This window comes from Falco cherrug, chromosome 1 (assembly GCF_023634085.1).
Source record: "Falco cherrug isolate bFalChe1 chromosome 1, bFalChe1.pri, whole genome shotgun sequence".
NCBI lineage: Eukaryota > Metazoa > Chordata > Aves > Falconiformes > Falconidae > Falco > Falco cherrug.
Window position 1 is genome coordinate 85,666,534 of NC_073697.1, and position 12,207 is coordinate 85,678,740.

Here is a 12,207-nt window from a genome sequence, read left to right on the forward strand (position 1 = left end):
CGGAAATAGCAGTTTCTTCAGTTTCAATAAATCATTTTGCTGTTTAATTTCCTCCTTCTTGCTGATAGGTGGCACCATGTTCTGCACAGAACACCAACACTTGAAGTACATTGAGAATTTCAATAGGCTTTGGCAAATGTTGCACTGCTAACACACGACAGCATCAACCTGTGTGTGTTTTGGAGCTCTATCAACAGATTAGGCAGCTTTCACTATAATAAACTGTAAAAGCAGAAAAGTCTTTCCTGAATTCTGATTAAAATCTCTTTGTTAAAGCTCAGTTAGTCATGTCAAGAACCCAGGGCCTTATCACTCAGTGAATTGCTGTATGTCAGTTCGCACTTTCCAGATTGGCAGCGCAGCTCAGCCTCTCCCGTTAACTCCCACTTTTCCAATTCAAGGTAATCCTGATATGCCTTGCCCTTCCCTTATCATCCCATTTCCACAACTCCAGGTTACAACGCTAAACCACAATCTTTTCCCTGGTAACTTTTTCTGCCGGCTGAGCCCTCCCAAGGAGTCACGTTACAGCCACCACTGTCAGCAAGGTAAAGGCAGTTCGGAAGTTCTGCCTGGCTTTTCGAAAACAAATAATAGACTCTTAAAAATTGTACATATGGTCTAATGAACGTCACATCACTTCGCTGATCATGCCCTTACCTCTAAGTTCTGCAAACGACAGAATTATTTTTGTAGAAGGCTCCTTTTGCTCATGCAGGTCGTCTACATTAGTAACATACCTGAAAATAAGTTACATAATTACATTAAGGAAATAAGATAATAGAAGAAGGTGAGAACAACCTGAAAGGCAAGTTGGAGAACTGTTAAGCAGTAGAGATAAGCTTATGATAAGAAGAACACAGTCCAGAAATATGTTGTGCTAAATTTGCATGAAAAGGGCAGAGTTGTTTGCTGGTGCTTAGGATTATCATTAGTTTTTGGCACTGAAGTAAGTTCTCTGATTTGTTCGCAGGTTAGAAACATTTCATAAATCTAGCATGAATAGGGGTTGTTTGCTTTTACCTCAACGATACAGACAGGAAAATACCTCAGTCCTTATTTTCTTGTTTTAAATTCCAGATAACCAGTCCAGATGCAAGGGCTAATACAAGGGCGAATACAGGTACTCAGCTACGTTACAGTAACAACAGCCAGAAGAAAACTAAACAAAAAAATAACCAAGCAATGTACAGGCTGGAAAGTCATTATCGCTGCTACTTAATGCTCAGTTATAGGCACATATTCATGATTCGCAATTGATTCATGAAGATTAATTGATCAAAAAAAGAAGAGGGGTGGCTACATTCATAATATACATTCTTCACAGTGAAATATCTGAGAATTAGGGTAATTTCAGCCGTACAAATGCTGTCAGATGCAGAACTGCTGACAAAATATTTATGTGAACCTAATTTTGCTGGATATTATTCACAAAACACTCATTCTAGCAAGCATATGGTACCTTTAAAGGTGGTATTTCTCCTTCCAAGAAATGCTGGCTTGATTATAACTGGAAATTAAGTCCACAGAATGCCTCAGCTAGCAACAGAGCAACAGTTCTACAGAGTCCCCAGTGTGGATTTACGAAGAAATGCCTTGCCCTAAAAAGACTGATCCTGGAGACGGGGTTAAATTTGCCAAGGCTGTGTCAGGCTACTCCTTCTGAGGCCGGCTGTGGTGTTGCCCACCTGAAGACCACAGGCAACCCTACCTCCTCTGGGTAAGTCAGGGAACCACTTAACAGCTAGCTGCCCTTCGACTCAGCCAGTCACTGTCTGCAGAAATCAGGAAGGAGAAGGCTTATGCAGCATTCAAGTCTCACTCAGTTAATTCAGCTGAGCCAGAGGCATGCAGGAGAGTCAGGAACGCAGAAGCACGTTCAGTCCTGTCACACAACTGTAACCCATGGGTGGGCCCTACAGCCTCCTAGCAGGAGGAGCGGGGCAGGGAGTTCTTTCTAGCAGAATGAAAGAAGGCATCAGATACCTTCTCTGATGCTCTCTGCACTTTGATCACAAATTGCAAACTTTGTCCATACACACTAACAGAGGAGGAACAGTCTGGCTGAGATTCAAAATCAATGTTAAACCCAGTAATTTATGTTTGGTACTGCTGAGCGGCTCAAGAACCCGATCAGTTCTCACCGTGCTATCACCCAATCCAATATATGACACAGAGCATCTGCTTGCGCTTTCACGATGTTTGCTAGCAGTACAAAAAAACGCATGTCACTCAACCAGTTCTGAAATATATTTTAAAAGAGGATGACAGAGGTCAAACTAAGAAGGGTGTTAAAAAAAGAGTTGGCAGCCGTTATTCACAGTTTTTTTGCCATAAGAGAACTACAGGGCATCCTATGGAATGAAAAGCAGACATACTGACTCGCAGCAATAGTGCTATTTATTACAACAGGAGGCTGTGACATCCAGAGATAACACTAGATTAAATATGTACAGGCCCACAGTATTATTAAATCTAATGGTTGGATCATTGTGTATAGCCTCTGGCTTGGGGAATCCTTCCCTTTTGAAATGAGAGGGAGATATATTATGAAAGGATCATTCTACATTTTCCCTGTCTCCTGTTTCACTCTTCTGAACATCAATTATCGGCTGTTTTCAATGATGAGGTGATGGGCTATGTAGATTTCTGGTAGAAGTATGACAGTATAGAAGGGAGTTCATAAGCAATTCATATCTCCTTTCTATTGCCTTTGGGCAGCTAAAAGTGACTTCAGAAGCAGAAAAAAAAAGGCAAATCAATAGCAACATCATCAGTTGCAACAGACCAGCTCTACAGATGGTAAAAATTACTATAGTAGCCACAACTTCCTTGGCTGCAGCAGAACAATGACATTTTACACCACTGCAAACTGGCCTCTCGGTTGATGTAGGAGATTAGGTCACAGGGTGTGGGATATCCTTCAGTCCTCTGTATTAACTAGGCAATTTGGGAAGCTTAAGTTTTTCTGTTTCTTTGGTCATGTTCTTTAGAACAGTAACACATCAATGACAGATCAATTGTGCTCTTACACATCTGAATTGCTAAAACATAGCTCCAATGCACAACTCCTAGAAAGAGAACACTTTCATCACCAGCTTCCTGGCTGCAGCTCAATAACGTATTTTTCCCCATGGTCCCCAATGATTTCACAGGAATGGTGATTGCAAGGTCAGAATTTTTTTTTATGGGGATTTTTTTAATCCATGTTTGAATGCTTCTTGTGGAGCATTTAACTAGTCCCCACAGGACCATTCAAGAGCAGAGCTTGTACTGCTGTGTGGATTGGTACCTGCAAGCATTACACAAGTATGTCTTTGTACTCGGACAGTAAGTCAAGCATCCCCTCAGGTCTGCCAGTCACGAGGCAATCACAGTCTATACTATTATCAGTCTAGTCTTGGATGCGCACGCTCAGGGGCTCAGTCTCTAATGAGTGTGTGGTGATGCATCTCCTCCGACATGCACAGAGCTCATCCGCTTTAGAACAGCTTGCAGTCTGCTGCAAAGTGTGCTGTGCTCACCTCAAAAATGGGCTGGCTACCTTTCAGAGCAGACTACATGCAATTTAAATTTTAAAGTGCATGTATAGTTTGCTTTTCTAGTTTTCCTTTGTAACAACTTCAAATTTTAATACAAGGTGTCCAAATGTACAATGTTAAAAAATGCAGCTCATGTCAGCAGTAAAATGCATAGTAATTTATTAACTTTTCAAGTGTAAATACAAGTTGATTTGATGATGTGCCACATAATGAAAAAATATTTGCAGTCACAACTTGCATTCTAGTTGCTGCCTTAATTTTTTTTTTTAAATTAAACTTACTACAAAGAGTTTGAAAACTATGCAATACTTGTTGATGGCCAATAGAGAACTGTAAACCTATGAAAAGTAGTAAGCATTTCTTCAAGCCTTTGAAGAATGCTCTTGATTCAGAAATTCCGTTCTTCAAAATCAGGTTACCATATATTGCTGCACTAGGGTATTTATAAGTCTGTATTCTTGGCCAAAAACCCCATAGTTTTTACTTAGGGCAACCCATGAACTCAATACCTTCAGTTATATATCATTAATGCTTTCATAATGTAATGTATTTTGTGAAACCGTTCTAAAATCCATTACAACGTATAAAGAGGTCACTATATATCTCTTTTTTCTAATGCCCTTGATGGCTGGGGCATTGTGAAGACACAGCTAAAGTCTTCACACAGCATAAGCATCCCAGATGTTTATAGGGATGAGGTATATTCAACAGTTATCAAAGTAAGAGAGGGAGATTGTAAAGAGAGAACCTGAAGCTAATTCATTACATTTTTAGAAGATGTAAATATTGACACACTTTATTGCCAAATTCACTGAGAATTATTAGCTATGTAATTTCATTATTCACTCCTTGAGTTCTGTTATTTCACTAGGTAAGCAGACTCCATCTCTAGGACAATGCACTCGATGCATTAATATTTCAAGAATATCCCTGTCACGACACAGGAAGCTATAAATGCATGATGCACATACTTCAGTAGACCACAGTGCCAATTAATGTATTTTCTATTAACTCAGTAACTGCAGCTCTCACCTTAAGTCCACTAATGTCACACACACACAAAATCAAATTGTATCTGCAAAATATGATTTAGAGGTACACACACTACACTGGTCTCTTGAATCGGTGTTCCTGATGAAGCAATACAAAAATGTGTTAAGTTTGGGATTCTTTCCAGAGAAAACAGAATATTATGTTTACTTTGGTAGCATTTGGATCTAGAGACATGTGAAGACCTGATCATTCCTTGGTTTCTAAGCAGCTTGTTAGATGGTTCTTCTAATTTGCAATATCATCTATTATCTGTGGCATGACCCCATGATTGACTTTAGCAGTAAGAAGAAAGCAGTCAAAATAGCAGCAGTCAAAAATGGAACATCATTGCTAGAAACACCTTCAATTAAGTGAATTCTGACAGTTGGCCCCCTTCCCAAAGCCTTTCATGAAAAAATCAAAGGTATTTGTGTCCTAACTGAATAACAATAATGTCGAACTCCCTCTGAACTCCAACTTCTGTTAAAGTTCTCCTTACAACCCAAATCACTAGGTCCCAAAATAGGCCATAATGTGCTTTAGTATGGCTGTTAATGAACCATTTCAAATGAATACTGGATACTGAAGGAATTACATGCTGTGTAATTGATCTAAAGAACAGATTAGGACTGGTGCTATTTAATTAAATCTTATTAGCTCTGGCTTAAGTACTTAAAATTGCAGCTGTCCTGTGTCAGATAGATTACACCCCTTGTCACATGGCAAGTGAGGTTTTCATCGACTACACCACAGTTTTTAAAAAGGCACGGGCCGATGGAATATAAACAAAGGACTGTGAAGGCCTGATCTTCAGACACACCAAGCCCCAAATTACTCACTGAAATGAAATAAGATTGTTCAGCAGTTTCAGAATACGTACAAAGACCTGTTGTTAGTTTCTACATTTTTGTCTTAGTTCTATGGAACCCGAGTTTAGCTTTTTGGTTGTGGAACACAATCCGGAAGAACATTCATGCCTCATGGATACACACAATATAGATCTTTACGTAATTGCAGGAGAACCCAGCTGGGTCCTTCAACACCACCTTTTTAAACTCTTCTTTCTCTTTGTTGCTTTGCACTGGAGGTTAGCATGCCTTAGGAACCAATACGCCAATAAAGCTAGAGGACAATTTTGGCTGACAAACAAATGGCTTTAATCAAGTTAAGAATGAATTAAGCTTGGAAAATAGTTTATAGCTCTCCAAGGAGAAAGGGCTTATCACACACACCCCCCCACACACACTCCCAGGACTCAAATTAATTTTTAGGCATCTTGACATGCTTACAAAAGTTTTTTTTTTTCCTGGTTTACCTTTGACAGCAGTGTACTGGATCTGATGTTCTTTCTTACTTCCTATTCTTCTGTCCTAGGATCTAGTATTTAACTCCATAATCTCCTAAATCAAACAAAATTACAATTGAAGATTTTGATCTGAGTTTTCTCTACAAGGCATAGTACACTGTATTAAATACTTTTCATAATATCTGGACTGCTGCACTGTGGGAAACAAGACTGAAAATTTAAAACAACATTAAGCAGGAGTTCAGATCATACTAAGGGGTGAAATGCTAACAAAAGACCCATAGACTTTGGTTAAAACAGATAATACTCAAGGCTTTTTTTATTATTATTCCTTTTATGAGAGAATATTTAAGACCCTCTCACATGCAGAGTCACCATGTTAATACCACAGCCAAAGCTGTGGTTCATACAGATAAAATGACTAAAGTAAAAATAATCCAACAGATGTGTTTTCCAAATATAAGAAATTGTCTCAGTAAATCTTAAAAAAATGACAATCACAGAAAATACCAACTCCACTTTTAAGAGTTAATTGAATTCTTTTACATTATTCTGTACATCTCAGAGCCATTTACCTATGAACAAAAACCTGCTTTCCTTCTTACACTGAAAGTCTGGTTCTTGCAAGCCTTCTGTAGCCTGTGGCTTCAGCACTCAAAGCTTGCCAGGACTGACCACACTCAGTTAGACAGTGTGGCCACATTCACATGTTTTGCATCGGGCACTGAAAACGTGCAGAGGCAAAATTCCAAGACAACCAATTCACATTCCTTATGGTGGCATCAGAGCGGAGGGCTGTCACGCTTGCTTGAAAACTTTGCCAGTAAACATAGATCTACCTGGTCCTCTCAGCTTCCAAGCTCCTAAACTGCAAATGCTAAACTCCTTTTAGGATAGTAAATTTAAAATCTGGTATTCTTCCAAATATTCAGCCTTCCTTTTTCATTTACCAAGGATTTGAAAGGCTTGCTGCCCTACTGCTAATCAAGGACCAAATGTAGATTGTCAATTCAAGACAAGGAGAAAAAAAAAGGGTGGGTGGGGGTGGGAAGCATGTGGCATGTTTGCTTCTGTTCAGTATAATAACTTTATATTCTAATAGTTAGGTATGTAGTAGTCACCCTGATATATAATTACTTTCAACTTCCAGCCATCTTCATATAAAATAGTTAGCACTTACTCATTAGAAAGACTACAGATGGTCTAAATGACCTGTTGTGTTACTCGCCAAAAAGCTCACATGGTAAAACAGTCCTTCCCTTCTTTTGCCTTCTCACCTCCCTCGACCAAATATTTCAAGGAGTAAAACTCTGTCAGAGTAAACAAAAGAATACAGCTTTCATGCAAATTAAAAGGGAAGACTCTATCTGGAGAGTAGATGAAAAGTCACTTGCAAATAGAGCTCCTGTACAAAGCATTCAACACCTGCTCCTCAGAGGGTAACTATCCTTTTAAGTTCTCTAACAGGTTAACACGCGGAGGTTAAATGCAGGGCAACGGGCATTTGCTCCTGATCCGTATTTACCCCGAAACTTCCTGCCTGATTGAGACTTCCAGGAAGGCTTGAATACTGAGTTTGTCCATGATTTTTTACTGTATTGTCTGATTTCTTAAAGATGCTACCTGCCCCTGCAGCTCTTACTACACCATTCAAGAGGCTGTGTCCAGCTAACCATAAACACAGCATTTAAAACATTTTTATGTTTAGACTCTCAACCAGAATTTTGTATTCATGTATAACCTGATCCACATGACAAAGATCAGCAATTAGCCACAAATAAACTACAGAAGAATTGGCTTTGTATTACATCTTGCACACTCTGTTTCAAAAATAAAATTGGGGCAAAATCTAGCAATATGCTCTCCAGATACCAACCAAGAGTTGACAAGAACGGATAGATTTTGCATGTTAAAAGTAAATATTTTATTACATGTCATGCCCTTGAAAAATTAACTGTTTCCATTCTGTTTTGTTCAGCATGCCTTGAAATAGCAATGGCAAAAGCTCTTCAAGAAACAGATCACCAAGATTCATGGTACCACAGTGTCTGCAATTACCTATTTTCCTGACTTAGTAAAAGAAGATATTTTTTTTTTTTTAATTACTATAAAATAGTAAATAGTGAAGTTAACACACCATCTCTGTCTCTCCTTCAGTATGACTGAATCTTCTGCAATGAAAAACTGTCTGCCATGGCCCCACGTCCAAAGCCCGCTGACGCTGGCAGCGGTCATCAGCTCAGACAGCCTTTTGGATAAGGTCTTGCCATTGCTCCGCCTCCCTGTGCACAGACACTGCTTGAACCACTGGCTACATTCTTAAATTCAGGTTCACAAAGATGCTGTCAATGGGTCAACTACAGTAAAATATTTATATTTCAAAGTAACAGTATTTATATATGCTGCCTAGTTCGTGCTCTAATTTGTCCTCTTATCACTAGTTTATGTTTGTTTTTCAAATACTGAAAAGACTTTGTTGGTTTATTCAGGAAATCTGTCTAGACAGTGCTCACAAAGCGTATTTGCTCACATTTGACATTTTCACAGGATGGGTAACAAAATGGAAGATTCAAGTTGTTAAATTCCACAGATGGTGCCTAAGTCTGTCAACTTATTTTCAGAAGTGACGAGGATGCAGCTTCCAGGCAGTTTGTGGCACAGCGCTGCAGGATAGGAACTTTGCGGGCCAGCTGAGGCCTCTAGAAATCCACCCATCTACTAGGATGTTTACTGCCTCAAAAGTTAAATAGGCAAGTGCTATATTGTGATGCCTTTATAGCCAAGAAATGTGAAATGTGGCTACATAATGGAGCATGTGGCTATTTTACCTATTCAGCATTTACCTGTGTCTAACTAGAAGAGGTCTCTCATGCTGCTTTTTAGCAGCTTGAAGGTTGAGAACCACCTGTAAACATTTGCAGAACAGTCTCTTTGTAGAAATAGAGACTCCTAAACCATCAGCCTTGAAATTTATCGTACATTATATTATATTTCCAGTGCTATTTACAGATCACCTTGTTTAGTACAATGGACCAGACATGCTGAAAAGGTAGGATTTTTCCAGTCCCCTTATATACGAAGTACAATAAAAAAGGCACATGATTATTCACCACAGGAGTTGTGCACCAGTCAATAACTTAAAGCTAGAACGCTACCCATCAGAGAACTCTCTTTATGAGGCAGTATTAGGATCTCTCCTTTGAACTCATCATAGAAACATCTGTCTATAATTCCTCTAGGAGAGCTGAAGGAACCCACTCTTCTGTTGTGTTCTCATCTTCAGCAGATTTCCAAATCAACAGAAAACTCCTTTTCCAGGGAATGTCAAATAGGGCATGTATGTGCCTCGTGGGTGCGTCTGTTTGTTTGTTTCTTTGTTTCTTTGAATGCCCAACTATGGAGGATTCTTGAGAGCCAAGACCTGTTCAAACTAATTTGCTTTAAGACAAATGCCTTGCAAGATATGGCACACTGAGCAATGGACAAGGGCAGGAGAAGCAGCTGCTCGGCCCCAGCAATCAATGTCGGCCATGTTTTATCCAGTTTCTGATCATCCATTTTTGCCCCGAGCACCTTTGTACGACTAATCTGAGCCCAAAATTTGCATCCTTTGACATTTCCACTTCTAGGCAACGGCCAGTGTCTCTGCTGATGATTGGACCATTCTGAGAAAAAAGAAAAAGAAAAGAAGAAACAAAAAAGAAAAAAAGATTTAGAAGAAGGAATAGAAAAGGTGAAAAGACTAGAAGGAAAATAAAGCTAGATCTGTAAATCCCTAGAAAGCACTGTAAAATGCCCAGGAAGTTCTGTATGTATCAAGTGATAAAAGGCCCTAGAAAGTGCTAGAAATTCCTAGAAGTTAGTCTATACAAAGTGCCAAAACAATTCCTTGATAATTCTAGATTTAGGAATTGCTAGAATATTTCCTGGAAATCATTAGAAAAACTCTAAAAAGCACCAGAGAATCCATACAGACCGCAAGAAACAGGAAATCCCAGAAACTGTAAGGATGTCTTCAAAAATCCTAAAAGTTATTTGAAAGCTCTGGATCTAAAAATTCATAGAAAGGATTAGAAAAAAAAGAAATAGAAAAATACTAGAAAATTTCTAGAAACAAAAGCTCCTAGACACTGAAAAAAATTGGCAAGGATGTTCTTGACAATCACTACAGAAATTGAGAATGTTCCAAGAAAGGATAACTAAAAGCATACCCCAAAATTCCTAGTAATAACATAGGAAAATTCCTGGATAGCACATGACCTAAGGAAAACACATCTGACTATTCCTAGAAGGCACAAGAGGGGATTCCTAGAATAGTCCTCTCCAGGTCTCCTGTTTTTTCATTAAACATCCTCTAGAGCAGCATTCCTCTCCGAGTTATCTCTGCAAGGCTCTCTGAGCTCTTCCATACCTGTGTGAAATCCCAGAACCTCTGTGCTGGCCTCAGGACATCCTCACACTTCTTCAGAGTTGGCGTCCTGCCCTTTCCGTCGTCAACGAGGCATTTGGAGTCAGGCAGGAAGGCGGTGGAGCCCAGCGGCCCCAGCTGCAGGACACCCTCGGAGCTGTAGCGGACGAGCTGGGGAATGGAAGGAGAGGGAGGGCTGTGACGGCGGCTGCAGGCCCTGGCGGTGGGCACAAGGCCCCCCGGCAGCTGCCTTCCCTGCCAGCTTCTGCCCTGGCGTGGGCGAGGAGCCCTTCGTCCCGCTGCGCACTGGGACCTTCCCGCTCTGGCACATGCTGATCAAGGGCGAAGCTTGGGAAACTCGTAGGACACAATATTCCCTTTTTCACACCTCTGCTCCCCACCATTCCCTACCCTCTATTTCACTGCAAAAGGGCAATCAAGAAAGTGAAATAATCAATATGTAAATCATACCCACTCAGCAGGAGTTAATTTAACAAGGACACAATGTCAATTTGCCGCGCAGTGTGTTCTTAGAGCTCTGTTAGAGGCTACTGATAGCAACAAGTCTAATTAGGTTTTGTAAATAAATGTTACTGAAAAAATCCAACCATGCAACCAGTACCCAAAAATACGAGAGGAAAAAGGAAATCACGAAGGAAATAGCAGCAAATTTGCTAACACATGCTTCAGGCTTACATAACAAAGAATCACACTTGGATGTTTCAGTTTTGTGTGAGGCTTAGCTGTTCTGCAGTTTAGTGATGTGGTAAATGCTACTGGCTGTAATTAGAGGCTTCAGGTGAGGGCCCATTATTTTAGAGGATTTATTAATTTAAAAAAATATACTTAAGCAGGCACAACTATTCATGTTGATTTTTACAGGAGTGTAATTTTTTTTTTTAGCGTTTCTTCTGTTCTAAGTGGTGATTTCACTTGCCTCAAGTCATTCACAATAAAATGGCCCTCAAAGAAAAAAAATCCTCATGTAGAAGGTGAGGGAAAGAAATTGGCCTCTTGTAATCTCAGTGTGCCAGAATATATTTTATTACATTAATATTGGACCAAGAGAAAATATTTAACGAGATAAAGAATATCTGTGGATGGCTCTTGTTGGTCAAGATTAATTGTCAGAATTACAAAATCAGAATACAAATCTGTGATGAAGAGAACTTTTGCTGTGTTCGCAGCCTTTTGCTGCAAGCAGAAGGCGGCTGCCCGGTTGCCTTCTCACATTGCTAGGCGTTGTGTCGGGGAGGAGGCTGCCACTGCTTCCGGGAGCGCTGGGAGCTGGCTGGCATGGCACGGCACGGCCTCCCGCACAGCACGCGTGGAGGGCAAACAGCCAGCACTGAGCCCGCGGGCTCCCGGGAGAGCAGGCAGCAGGCACCAGCCTTCGTCCCGGCACGCTGGAGGGGAAAAAAGCTTTTCCTGGGGATGCACTGGGGACCTTGAAAGGTTTCTTGCAACCCAAGAAGCCACTGCCTGGATGACAGCAGGCCTGAAGAACAGAGTCTTGAGGAAAGAACGTCGATCTCAAACTCTTTATTCTGCCTTTTCCAGATCTGTTTTTCCTCTACCGTGATCTGTTTCAATCTGTATTCAAATAAAGCCTCAAAGCCTTAAGGGTGGCCTTAGGATGCTCATTTAGAGGGAGAAGAGGCTCTGTCAGCTCACTCTATATCACATTGCGCTGAGACAACTATGATAGCAATGGAGTCCTCATTTATAAGTTGCAAAAATTAGTAAGTAATCCTCTTAATTACTGCTACTTCCTGCACAGTTGAGGGAGAGCCTATTGAGGCTAATGTCAATGCACATTAAAGCAAAAGTGCACGATGTTAATTTGGCAGCAGGCCAATAAGTCAAATCAGATGTATCTACTTCTCACTTCTGTGTTTAAATCTACAGTCATGACACCA

General features: G+C 40.3%; 1 protein-coding gene across 3 annotated transcripts in view; it reads right to left on the reverse strand.

Moving 5' to 3' along the window:
• Positions 1-2,368: 2,368 nt before the first annotated feature.
• The window catches only part of GALNT9 (polypeptide N-acetylgalactosaminyltransferase 9), a 274,492-nt gene continuing 264,653 nt past the window's right edge, over positions 2,369-12,207 (reverse strand). For 2 of the 3 annotated variants that reach the window (XM_055699769.1, XM_005445205.4), the window contains 2 exons: positions 10,292-10,459; positions 2,374-9,545 (listed from right to left, as the gene is read on the reverse strand). In XM_055699769.1, coding sequence (XP_055555744.1) covers positions 9,399-9,545; positions 10,292-10,459 — 315 coding nt within the window. In that variant the 3' untranslated portion in view covers positions 2,374-9,398. Of the gene's footprint in view, positions 9,546-10,291; positions 10,460-12,207 lie in introns of all 3 variants that reach the window. The other variant, XM_027814008.2, reaches the window with a different exon arrangement.